The 14013-nt window shown below is 38.7% G+C and overlaps 1 protein-coding gene across 1 annotated transcript; it reads left to right on the forward strand.

Moving 5' to 3' along the window:
* The first annotated feature begins 6853 nt into the window (after positions 1-6853).
* LOC133996972 (transmembrane protein 42) lies at positions 6854-8743 on the forward strand. Its single transcript, XM_062436498.1, has 3 exons — positions 6854-7030; positions 8191-8337; positions 8600-8743. Exons 1-3 carry the CDS (start codon positions 6854-6856, stop codon positions 8741-8743), a joined length of 468 nt encoding a protein of 155 aa, XP_062292482.1.
* Positions 8744-14013: the final 5270 nt, after the last annotated feature.

Below are 14013 nucleotides of genomic sequence, written 5' to 3' on the forward strand. Positions count from 1 at the left end.
CCATTTCCACAACATAATACTTCATAGCTTTTAGTGGATCCTGGCGTGTCAAAGGTGACTTGGCTGTGAGTGGCAGGATGGAGAGTTTTGTTCCTTGATAGAATCTGTCAGAACAAACATTCATCGCTTAGTCAGTGCACATTTTGAAAGGTTATTGGAAAAAACTCCTGAGTAGCAGATTCCATTCATAAGCAGGCTGTCAGAATTTGAATAAGGATGGGTGTTTTTCATCAGCGATTTTATCAGTGTTCGGACGTATGAGCTTGCCTGTCCTTGTCCCTGATGGATAGCTATCTGCCGACTGCAGAGCCGCCCTGTCACACACTACCCATCACTTTGTGTTCAAAAACAACAAATACAATCACATAATCCAGATATATCTTCCTCTCTCCCATCAGACCAACAGACCAAAACCAAAGCCAAAATGTTCATGACTGACCTTGGTTTGTTTTTCGATACACTGCGATGCTGCATTTGGAAAGAACAGCTGATTCAGATTAGCATTTCACCTGGTTTAATCGTTCCTGACAACTGCAGGAACTGAGATAATCTAGAGTCCGTTTGTTTTTGGGAACATTTTATCTGCTCGTTGCAAACTCTGCTGCCAAGATGGCTCCATAAAATGTCTCGCTCCCTTTACTGGTCTCAGGGAAGTCGCTAATTTGACTTATTATATGTACCCTTGACATGTAATTTACTCTGCGCGACTCTGAGTTTAATGTAATGTAATCTTTAAAAAAAATAAATCATATGGGTATAATTGTATTTCATTTTACAGAATTTATGAGGGAGTTCAATCTGCATAAATGACATTTGGTGTTGCTTGACTTGCCAAAAGTGTGCATATGTTTGCACAACAGCCTGCATTATTCACAAAGACCAGCAACCTCGCCAATAACTACTTAATGGACTGGAGGGGGGCTATTGACCCTGTACACTGACAAGGTCAGCAGAGTGAGTGTGTGTGTTCGTGTGTTTGTGTGTGACAAACACAGAGAGACAGAAACAGGAGGGGAACACTGAGAGCAGGAGAGGGGGATTTCATAGTTCAAGAGTGTCTCTGTGAGTGAATATTTGACTGTACTGCTCTGCTTGCTGCCTCTTCCCATGCTGGGTTGAAGGATGAATTCATGCATATTCATTGAGGCAGCCACAGAATAAAGCTTTAGAGATTAACATGGAGACCGCGCTATTAATATTCTGAGTTTTTGTGAGAGAGGAACCCTCCGCTAGTTACCAATCTGAAGGTCAGAACATACACTTTCATATTTCATTTCATGTATAATTCTCATGAAGTAAATCGTGTGTTTTTAAAAAAGGTTGTTTTCAGCATTCAAATGTGTTTATTAAAATGTATGCACAGCCAAAGCCAAACGGTAAAGATGCAAATATGAAAGAAAAAAATGAATAATTCTTCCCTTTGATTCATCAAAATCTATTTTTGTCTGCAAATAATTATCAGCTGAGTTGAAGGTCATAGTTATAGTCATTAAACGGATGAACCGTACACTCTGAGGGAAGTGTTCCTTTCTCTTATTAAGCCACCTTACAGGGCCAGAAGCACAAAAGGTGGACAAAGACACAGGACATGTCGTGACAGTCCTTCAGTAAAAGTGTCAGTAAAGCCTCTGTGGGCTCAATTATCGCTCAATTGAACAGGAGCAGAAGGACCCCAATTAACGCTCTAACTTGACACTCATGTTTGTCAGAGGAGCTTCAGGCTGGAATCTCCGAGCGAGAAGATAACAGCTAATGACTCCACTCGATTTCAGAGTTTTTCTCGCTAAAAGCAGACTCTCCAGAACGATGACGGTGTCAAAATGTGACAGACTGAGGACGGTCATTCCCCTGAAGCTTGTTTCAGTGTGATCAGGGGCGGAGGACGCTGTGACAGAAATAACATCCCTCTTGCTTCCTTTGTGCTCTGTCAGTGCTCGCTACTCTGATAACCTCCTTTCTACATGTGTGTGTGGGGTATGTGTACAGACATTGTTGTAACATATACTGTATGCACGCCACACACACACACACAAAGATCCACAAGCTTCTGGGTGGTTTCTTTTAAAGTATAATCTGTTTTTTGTGCCTCATATTATTTCCTTGAAGCACTCTGTGATCACAGTCTTAGTTAAAATCACGTCATAACTTAAGTTGACATTTACAGATACATTCAAAGCAGTAATGTTGCCATAATGGCTTCTTTATGCACTAATTAACATTTTATTGTCCATAAAGATGTCAAGATGGAAAGGTAATATTGAGTTGTGATGGCAAGTCGTGAAAGTATCAAGTGTAAAAAAAAAACAAGCTGTATTTCAAACTAATTGTTGCCTTAATCTGCAACACAGAAATAAATGTACACAGGTTGTAAGTAAATGATTTACATTCACAGCAGCAGGTTTCGGTTGATGTGGATGTATTTCTCAGCACATTAGAGACATCTACTGGTTGAAAAACTAATTTGGGTTTAGATTTGACCCAATTGAGAAAATGAAAAGTTTACCTTCAATATTGGGAATCTGTACTGTATAAAGCGAAACACAATACCAACATATTTGGTCAAATTACAGTTAAAATAAGTTTTTTTCTTTAGATAGAGGCATATTCAACAAAGATACAGGTACAACCAATAGAGTCTATCACCCCAATATGAATAATCAAACTACTTTTTTCTCCAAAATGAATTAGTTCCAATCAACAAGAACTCATGTTGTTGTATATAGATTGTTCCCTGTCATATTCCCTGAGGATTGTCCCAAGGTAGACTGAAATATGTACATTTTAAAGTATTTTGAGCGTATCATCCCTTTATTTGAGATTTGACAGTGCAGAGATGATAGAAAATGAGGGGAGAGAGAGAGAGATAGGGAATGACACACGACCATGGTCGAAGCCTTAAAGTGAAATATATATTATATAAAGACAAAACAACACAATCTCATTCTTACAAATACAAAGCTTAATTTGTAAGCTATTGTAAGCTAAAACAAACTGGTACTGGTTTTGGTTTGGTGCTACAGCCAAGCTTTGTCTGGTATGGCTAGAGGCCCCATTAAATATTTGAGATTGGACAGCTTTAGTAATATAGCAACCAGGTTACATCACTGTCTCCATTTCTCTCCTCAGCTCTGCTCTGCTCTCTGTCTCTGTGTCATGGATGTATAAAGAGCTGCAGGTCTGTGTGTCTGCTTGACTGAGGGAGGGACTGAGCTACACACACGCAGAGCAGAGAGGCCACAGCGAAGAGGAGGAAGCTTTGCATTCACACAAAACCTTGTAATGTGTAATCGGCATGAAACAATCAGAAAATAGAATTTAATTTATCTGATTTACTGCTCTCGTTTTTGTTTTTGCCAGCACTGCTTGCTCTTTTCATTCACTCCCTAGCTCTCTCTCTCTCTCTCTCTCTCTCTCTCTCACTCTCTCTCTCTCTCTCTCTCTCTCTCTCTCTCTCTCTCTCTCTCTCTCTTGCTTACTTGGGAGGAGGGGTCAACTCTGAATGCTGTGTGTTAACAAACACCAACAGACACATCCTTTAACAAACATGTCTTTAAACTGTTTGCCCCCGAGCTTAGACCAGTAGCTTATATTTGCTAATGTTACATATATCGTCAAGCTTGTGACATTACAAGTTTGCTGACTTTATGGCTCTTCTCTACTTGTACAAATTTTTCTAATACATTTTACAATTATTCTGTCATTGTTATTCATGATAAAAAAGTTGTAGCAAAAATCTCTATGGTTTACAGTCTATCTATGTATTTTGTGGAGAAAATAATTAGCCTAAAAGGCATAAAAATAAGATAATTTGTCCAATTATAAAAGCTGAAAAACAACTTTTTATCACTTTTTCTGTAGTGTCTCTCTGCTTTCCCCAAGCAGAATTATTACCTGAAGCTTTAATTATTTGACCTTTTTTTTCCTTTATAAAACCTTTACCTTAAAAAAAAGAGAAGCAAAATGAGTTTTCAGTTAATGCAATCAATTTAACTTTTTAAAAGCAGTAACTTCTCTTTATGAAAGTGAAGTATTTCCGTCACCAGTCTGTCTTCATTGTCCTACAAAATGTGTAGCTGCCAAGTCTGATGAAGAGATGGACGTCTGTCTCTGATGACTATTGTCTTTATTACAACACTCTGATTAATACAGTCATTAGAGGCTCATACAGTCATGACACTGACTCCACTTTTTGTGCCTAATTAGGAGAATAATTTAGTCTTGTTCTGGTTCCACCTCTCTGACAGTCTCGTCATCTCTCTATAAAGGTCGGTGAGGAAAAAGGGAATGAGGACCATGTGGGTGTACATGTGTGTGGGTGAGTTCTCCAGCCCTCCAACCACACACACACACACACACACACACACACACACACACACACACACACACACACACAGACGCACACACACACATACACTCCCTCCATCCATTCCTCTTATACCGGCATGTTTTAACGTAATGAGTGTCTATATTGCAGCTCATCAGTATGCTGGAGGCAACAGAGGTTCGTCCCTGTGGTTCAAGCAGTCTGGTTAGAGTGGAGTCATACTTTGCCTGAGCTGATGCTCTCCGCCCACACTCAGAAACATTACATTAGCATTGATTGTCCTCTACTCCACCCTGTATTAATAGCACAGGAGAAGAGGAGGGACTATAATGAGGTTGTTCTTATAATGATGGAATGCTTAATCCCTAATTGTAATCGTTTTTTTCCTTATTATTTTGGCTGTGTTAATGCATACGGCATACATTTTGACAAGGGTGTAGATTTCTTTTCTTTGTGTAGCCAAAATAAAGACACTCAGATCCATACGGACAAAAATATCTCCATTGAAACCCATTAAAACCATAATTTGTGATCCCATGGTAATTACAGCATAACCTCATGAATTATATCATATCAGGCTTTCGATTTTAGAGCCCTGGCTTCAAAATGGTCAAATTCACTGTATTATGGAGAACATGAGGCAAATGCATGCAACTAAAATGATGTGTACAGTATATGGATGTCGGAGAGTGATGTGTGTGTGTCTGTGTGTACATGTGCACTCAAATCCTTATGTGTAGATATGGTAAATGTACTGCTTTTATATAGCGCCACTCCAAGTACTTCACACTGCATGTCACATTCATCTGGAGCAATTTGGGTTTCAGAAGAAGAGCTGAGGATCGAACCACTGATCTCCTGATTACTGGATGATCCACTCTACCTTCTGAGCCCTTTTAAACTGTGATTTTTTGATCCCACAGCCATTACAGCATTACATCATGCATTCGAGTACATCATGGCTTTGGTTTTGAAATTTTAGTTTTTACTGTTTTCCATCAGATTGAGCCATTTTTCTGACGTTTGCCCTATGTGGCAAATACCTGCTATATCCTGGTTTCCATTAGATGCATTGTTGCTGTATTATGGAGCACTGTAGGTCAATGTAGCAAATGTATTCAACTCAAATGGTGTGTGTGTGTGTGTGTGTGTGTGTGTGTGTGTGTGTGTGTGTGTCTGTGCGTGTTTGTGTGAAGAGATAGAAATGATCAACAACTAAAAAACTGGTATTTAAAGACATGTTTTGTACTGTCCTGATCAGCAGTCCACAACCCAAAGATATTCAGCTTACTAAAGAAACCAGAAAATATTCAAGTTTAAGAAGCTGGGATGAGAGAATTTGGCAGTTTTCGGTATGTGGTATCTGTACTTTTCAATAAAGAATCTGAACACTTCTTCCACCGCTATCTGCAGTTCGCCACAACAAGCTGCCTGTCTCATTTTATATTCTTACCTCTATCCTGAAACAAGACAAAAAAGTTAAGACAGGATACTCCAGTACACATCCACATACTGAGTGATCAAGCAACCATACAACCATCAGCTGTCATTAATTTGTGTATGGAGAAATTAGTGTGGGCATGTGTGTGTGTCTGTGTCTACGCGTGTGCGTGTGAAGAGACAAAAATTACCAAAAACTAAACAAACTGGCATTTAAAGGGATTAAATTCTGAAAAATAAATATTTGGTAGTGATGTTTAGGGCTGAAGTTAGTTGGAAACTTAAACTCAGTGAAATTGGAAAATAATATTAATATATAGGCCTAGTATTTAGATTTTTTGCCTTTAACATCAGTGAATATGTTATTATGATTCCAGCATAATGGGAGATTAAATAAACAGAAAAACAACCAAATACATATATGAATATATCAAACTTGAATCAAGAAGAAGGATCAAATAAACATAAGATTTTGCCTATATAACTTTTAAAATATAATATAATATTGGTGCATATTGGACAACATATATGTCGATACCGATATATCTGTGATAGGCCAATATCTGAAATAATATCAGCTGACCGGTATATGAGTTGGGCTCTAATATCAATATAAAAAACATATATTCTATGGCAGTTCTTTTGACACTGACTTTTTCCCCCCCTTTAACAACTTAAAAAAAAAAGATGTAGTATAAGCAATCAATCAAAATATCTGCTAAACACTAATAAACACAGTAAGATGCGTTTTTATTATAATTCCAGCATAATAATAGGAGAGACTTCCAGCTTAATGGGAGTCATGATGATGAAGTCATTCTTTACTCAGTCAAGGTTGTACTGTATGAAACTGCAATTCCCACAATGCAGCATGGATACTTCAGTCCAACCACTGCGCTGCTCGGGGCTGACCATGTGTTGTGTGACTGCCACCGGACGGCTGTCTGTAGAAAGTGCAGAAAGAAACGTGCTCACACTGAAGCATGCAGGCAGCTCAACCCGGACCAGCACCACCAGCAGCAGCAGCAGCAGCAGCAGAGATGTAAAGATGGAGTAGAGAATAATGTGCCTCGGCTGTCACCATCAAACATGTTCCCGGGAGTTTTCTATGCACTGCTGGCGGGTTTCCTCGGAGCCGTGGCGTCGTCCTCGGCCAAGCTGTCTCTCGGAGCCGACTACCTGAAGGGAGTCTGCGAAACCGGACTCCGGACATGGGGCGAGCAGAGGAAATTCAGACAAGCGGACGAAACTACAGCCTGTGACCGGGTGAGGCGTGAACTCAGTTAAAGTGAATTATTAACACAGCGGGGGGTGGATGGTCGTTAATAATGCAGCGCTTACGTACGTGTGCATGCCTGCAAGCAGGGTGATTTCTCACGGAGGATGTTTAAAGGGGGGGCTTCTCCCCTTCACCCCCCTCCCCTCCTCCTCTCCTCCCCTCCTCCCCTGACTCCAGCTCCCTCAGCATCATCAGCAGCATCAGCATCACACGAGGGAGCCCATGCACCAGCTCGTGCCGTGTCCGCGTGCAGCAGAGCAGGATGACATTGCAGCTCTTAAGAATGTGTGTGTGTGTGCGTGTGTGCGCGTGTGCGTGTGTGATGTGTTATCGCGTTGTTTTGTGATCGTGGTCTTGTTAAAGAAGGGGGTCAGGTTTCTTGTATGACCTTCACACTCTCCTCACACGTCACACAGTGATGTCAGAGAGAGAGACAGACACATCTGCAGGCATCTGTCTGTCTATGTAGATGTATAATAAGATCTTATAATGCACTCATAGTCTGTACTGTGACTTCTTATCTGAAGGCTAATTAAAATGGCAAGTAGGTTTGCAGATGGATGCAAATTGAGGACGGCTCTTAATATGCACCAGGAGGTTATTGCATGCAGCCAGTACGTCATAACAGACTTCAACAGGGATTTCACACATGCAGGCGGGGTAGACAGAATAACAGCAACCCTTCACGGTATTATGTAGGGCTGCAACTAACGATTATTTTAACTATTGATCCACCTGTTGATTAATCATTAAGTCGTTTGATCAATATAATGTCAGAAGAGGGTGAAAAATGTTGATTGTTTTTCTCAACACTCAAGGTTCTGTCCTGATTAACAATCCACAACCCCAAAGATATTCAGTTTACTATCATAGAGAAAATATTCACATTTAAGAAGCTGGGATAAGATAATATGGCAGTTTTTTGGTGGTATCTCTACTTTTACTTCAGTAAAGAATCTGAACATTTCTTCCACTGTTGGCTGCAGTTTGCCACAATAAGCTGCCTGTCTCATTTTATATTCTTACCAAATAAGACAAAAAAGTTAAAACAGGATACACCAGCAAACATCCACAAATTGAGCAACAAAGCAACCATCAAACCCCATCTATTATCATTAATTTGCATGTTTCTGTTCGTATTTATCAGCTTCATATCCCTCTGAGGCTGCTATGTGGCGGGCTGCTTTTCACCTGCAATGCTGTGATGTGGACCTTCCTTGCCAAAGCACTCAGGTATTCCTCTTCCTCCACCCGAACCACTGTGACCACCACCGCCTCCAACTTCATATCTTCCGTAAGTAGCAGCCTCCTATACAAGCACTAACTTATCTTTTTCTTTGTAGTCAGAAGCTTGTTTTCTCTGGAAATTACTTCCCACCAGACTGTTATGGAGTGAAAGTTAATTTCAGATTGACCTTACATACTTTCTTCCTCGTATTAGCTGCTGTATTTTAGAAAGTAGGTCAGACTATATTCAGAAGTAACAGTGATTTAGTCTTTTATTTTCAACTAAAGCATCTTAAGGGCTTGTAATGCAGTATTATTCCTCCTTGCAGGCTTTCCTGGGCCAGCTGATCTTCGGTGAAGCTCAAATAACGCTGTGGTGGGTCGGGATCTCCCTGACTTTCTCTGGCCTTTTGGTACTGCAGAGGGTTTCTCCACAGGATGGACATCACAACGCAGCCGCCAAGGATGAATAATATGTCTCGTCTCCACTAGCTCTGTTCAGCCTGGCTCCATCTGGCTGCGGTATGTGTTTTGGTTGGCATCTCCTCTGATTTTATATTTAGCCAAAGAATGATGAAATCTGAAACTAGGCTTAGTTTTTTTCACTTAAGTACATTTATTTATTAATTAATATTACCTTTAGGTACAACAGTGGAACAGAAAAAATCTGATTTTGTTGCTAATAATGCTCATTTTCTTAAATAAGTTGTTTCCTGCTTTAGCTTTCATTCCTAAATGCCTCTAAAAACTGTTTATTATCAGTAAGCGTTTTAACTTTAGGTTGCAGTTTGTTGCCGTGCAAGCTGTGAAACACTGTTGGCTCAGCTGTGGTGCTGCCTTGTTTAGTCAAGCTCTAAAATTCAGAGGAGATGTTGGCGTTCAGCCAGTCTGGCCATGGCACAGCTACAGTCTGGCTAGTGGAGACAAGCTATCAGCTGCCTGGGTGCGGCATTTCAGAAGCTCTGAAATCATCTTTGTTCACAGGCTTACAATGAAGCAAAAATAATACTAGCTTTATGTTACTTTTAACCAACAGCAACACAACTCATGAGCTAACAGAAACGATAGGAAGGGAAGAACGTTAAAGGAAAAGTTTGCTAAATTGGGACTGATTGCCCCTTTTGCTGAGAGTTAGATGAGGAATTCAAAACCACTCCCATGTCAGTATGGTAAATATTAAGCTACCGTTAGCAGCCGGTTAGCTTACCATAAAGAAAAAGATTTACCTATTACCATGTTTAAAAAGCTAACACATAAAAAAATGATATCTTCTTTTGTGCTGGACTTTTTCTTGGTCAAGTGCAATGATTTCCTGGAGACTAGGCAGTCATCCAGCAGATTAGATTTGGAGATTCCCCTGTGTGCTGTCTTTATGCTAAGCTAAACTAAGCTAACTGGCTCCAACTGGCTCCAGCTTCACATTAAACAGACAAATGGTTTTCTCATCTAGCGCTCAGCAAAAAAAGCAAATCAGTAGGTTTCCCAAAATGTCCCAATTACTAATTTAAAAAGAAAGACACATAATACCCAACAGGTAGATAATTTGAGGGGTTTTGTGTGTATGAACAGCCTGATCTGAAGTCTGAAGGGGTTTTGTTCATGAGTAGTGAAACAAATAGCACCAATGTCACCATTAATCAGCCTGTGGATCACGTATATCACAGCCTGCAGATCACCAAAGCTTTTTTAATGCTCACATTTCCTTAAGTTACTACGACACTCACTGTAAACATCCTACACCGATGTTGAAATTTATGCATGCTCAAGGTGATGTTTTAAATGAAGCACTTAGCTAATGAAGTGTATTTTTTTCACAAGTAATAATACTAATGTAGCGCTGAAAGGCTCACCCCCGGTAAAAACTTGCTCTCTGCCTCGGCCTTTCTTTTTTCTGAAATTATTATTATTTGCCTTTCTTGGTCGCTTGAACCTCAAGATATGAGCATGACACATGTATTTTGATGCAGGGGCAGCTGATCTTCATTTTCATGATCGATATGTGCATGTTCTTACCAAGGCCTGCACTCATATAACTCACACCAAAGCATCTTGGAGTGTCAGTTCATATCAAAGTGACGTCCTCGTGAGCTGCCTCATTTTTATCATCTCGTGTCTTCAGTGGCCTCCTCAGCATCTGAGACATCACATGGCCTCTTGACGGCCTGGTGAAGCCTCATGTGCCCTGGATTTTGCAATCTTGTAATATTTTGTTGCATATGATCAATATCAGTCCATCATCTCTTGGGTTAGATAAACACATAGCTTCATTAAAAGCTTCCTTCTGCATCCCTGGAGTCGTGAGTGAGAGTGCAATAGCATTATACTTCCTTTAAATCTCATAACACTGTGATGTGTGTAACAGCGAAGGGGCTTTGAGCATTAATAATTGAGCATAGAAAAACTGAAAAGGCAATATTTGATACTAGAGGGACATTTCTGATAGCATACATCAGCTAAGTAAGTATACTGTTGCGTACAGGGATTTGAAAACATCAAAGGTTGCTTTATTAAATGGTATTTTAGGATCACACGTTGCTGTTGTTTGGATACATATCATAATATAAATGCATAACGGTAGCTATAATAAATGTCTGTAATATCCCACAGCGGCAATGCACAAATATATCAGATGTCTTTCCAACTGCTGCTGTGCAAGTTTTATATCATGTGATTTACATGCATCCCTATTAATGTGACCACAGTGACAATGTGATTATACAGCTTTCATATTTCTAAAGGCTGGCTGAGTGATGTTTCATAGCAGGGGCCGTACTCGCAACGCAGGATTTTTTCAAAAGTGGAGATCACTTAACGTCTCACGCAGCATTAAAAAAAGGGTGAATTCAGTTATTTGTGCCTCCATGTTTTTGAATGCTGGAAGTATTGCATTACTTATAGGAATAGTTCAATATTTTGGGGGATATGCTTAATTGTTGTTTTTGCCGAGCATTAGATTGGAAGATTGATACCACTCATGTTTTTACGTTAAATATTAAGCTGGAGGTAGGAAAAAGTTAGCGTAGCTTAGCATAAAGACTGGAAACAAGGGGAAACTGCTAGCCTGGCTCCATCTAAAGGTGAAAGAATGAGCCTACCACTACATCTAAAGCACACTAATGAAAATGTTATATCTGGTTTGTTTTATCCATACATAAAATGAGGTATAAAAAAATCTAGTTATGGTTTTAAAGAGGGGGTGTATGTGCCAGACTTTTTATTAGAAACTGCTCTCAGCTAATTATATTTTCTGAGTTCCTGTTTTTGTGCAGATTAAACAAAGGTGTATAATATTAATTAGTAATCTTAAGAGGTGCTTGTAAGCATACCTTCAGTCTGACCCGAGCTAAGCTAACCGGCTACTGGCCGTTGCTTCATATTCATCATAGAGACATGAGAGTGGTTTCAGTCTTATCATCAAACTCTCCGCCATAAATCAAATAAGTGCATTCCCCAAAACGTAAACTCTTCTTTTAACCTACCTTTAATATCTGTAATCTCTGCTTTTGATTCTGAAAACGGTTTTGGTGCCTGCTTTTCTCTCCAGTTAACGGCATGATATGAGGGTAAAACCATCTACCTGTGAACCCAGTCTCACTGTAACGTAACCAATCAGAGCTTTGCGGTAGCCACATTTATAGCTCTGTGACAGCGGCATGGCCCTGAGTGTGATGTATGTATCCGTGTGTGCACATAAACCGTAGATGTGGCTGGAGATTAGAGACACCACTGAATTATGATCTTGACCTTACGAGGTGTGTGTGTGTCACATGGATAAATTAATGTGCTGCACTGCAAGAAAACAACTAAATTTATCAAGGCCTGTTTTTAATCAATAATGTTTTGATCGGAGCTTCTTAGAGGAAAACAATCTTCTTTTCTTCAGTTTTGGAGTTGGAATATTTAATAAGGGGAGTTTGACTTTGCATTAGTTTGTTGGTATTAATCAATAATAAATTTAATCTGGAGGCTGCTGCACGGACTACTTTAACTCTGTGCAGCTTGAGAGGGACACACCATGTTTGCTCTGATACGAATCATTTATAATGTGTCTTACAGATTATGTGAAACAAACATTTGTAAAAGTGTAAATATATTCTGTTGATAGGAAACACTTAGAGGATGTGTAAAATTGTCACCTCAAATGAGAGAAGAAACACTGATGATAAATTATTAAATAAACATCTCATCTGACAAACACAGTTCTCGTCTCCATCACTCTTGTATTATTGTCTGCGGGAGGATTTGCAGTATATGTCTTCATCACAGTTTTATACTTCAAACAGAAAAGCTTCTCCGAGCCATTCTGCATTCACATCAGTTGAATTAGATGTGAAGTAAGTAAAATCAACTATTTACAGCGTCTGCTTTCAAATGAGTTTTCCTGCAGCAAACAGAGACTTTATACTCATTTCGCTCCACATCATTTCTCTGCCTTGAAACAGTAACGTCTACCGGAGAGTGTTCTTATAGTAGCTAATGAGCCTGGATGCAATGTTTGCCTTGAGCTAGTCAACATCTACTAACAAAGTACCAGCTTTATGCACCATTACACAAGTTCTCTTTCTTTAAATACCTCTGGTAAAAATGGAAAATAAAATAAAAAAATCACAGAGTATGGCTGTCTCGCTTTGTGCGCCTGATCGACCTTACAGTTTTTGTCCTCTACTGCGTTGTGGAGGAGCTGAAACTTGAGATTGTTTAACTGTTGAACTTGTGTAATGAGATAAAGAAACTTCAACTTGATAAAAATCTGTTCAAAGGCCAGTGAGATTGTACTCCAGTTACACAGCAGATTCTTGACTGTCACTCTCAAAAAATGGAAATGAATGCCACAAAAACTGATAGAGTTAAATAATAATAAATATTAAATATTAAATCCATAAAACATAACCAAAAGTTGTGCAAGGGTTAGAGTTTGGAGTTTAAAAGGGGTGAGTGTGGTTGTAACTTTAAATATTTTTATTAGTTTTACCTCAAGGAATCTGTACTTTACTGTAAATCACAATATAGTTTTGTGATTTCTTGTAATTATCCAATAATAATAATCCATCTACAACATTTGGAAGAGGTAAAAGGCAAAAGGTTTATTTTATTTAGAGATGCTTTCTAATGAAAAACTAATTATACTAAAGCTGTGTGGTAAAATTAAAGGTTGTTGGTAACTGCTTTTACAGTTTTTAATGATTGTTTTACAGTAGATAAGAGTGATTCGGCAATGAGGGTTGAATATGTTCATTTACTTACAACCTAAGAATAAGTTGAGTAATATTGTTAATGGGGTATAAGTTAGTTAATAAAATATCAATAAAACCTAAGCATAAGTTGTCATATTGTTAAAATATGGATGTACATTTTTAAAAATACATTTTTATTGGTAGAAATCTGTACATAACTGTAAATTACAATATACTTTTGTAATCATCTAATCCTTCTACAACATGATAGATACAACAATCAACAAGTTTGTTCTAGTAAAAAATTGATTTTATATAATATTAGGGATGTTTTCTATTAAAGTTGGGTGGGAGGAGTGTACAGCTAAAATGTTACTGTAAAATAAATTATAATTAATTTAGAAGACAGCAACCATTCAAATGATATAATTTTAATGTATTTATGCTGTATTTTTTAACATTAACATTAGATTGAGTGGTAAATCTACAGAGGGTATATGCAATAAAACCTTGAAGCCCATTTTACTGTAGACTAATTAATTGTAATTTACTGTGACGTAATAGTAACT

This window comes from Scomber scombrus, chromosome 16 (assembly GCF_963691925.1).
Source record: "Scomber scombrus chromosome 16, fScoSco1.1, whole genome shotgun sequence".
NCBI classification, from domain to species: domain Eukaryota; kingdom Metazoa; phylum Chordata; class Actinopteri; order Scombriformes; family Scombridae; genus Scomber; species Scomber scombrus.

Coding starts and splice junctions, on each gene's coding strand:
- LOC133996972 (XM_062436498.1), top strand. CDS start 6,854: ATGTTCCCGGGAGTTTTCTATGCACTGCTGGCGGGTTTCCTCGGAGCC. Junction 7,031..8,190: donor AAACTACAGCCTGTGACCGG/GTGAGGCGTGAA, acceptor CGTATTTATCAG/CTTCATATCCCTCTGAGGCT. Junction 8,338..8,599: donor CCTCCAACTTCATATCTTCC/GTAAGTAGCAGC, acceptor TCCTCCTTGCAG/GCTTTCCTGGGCCAGCTGAT.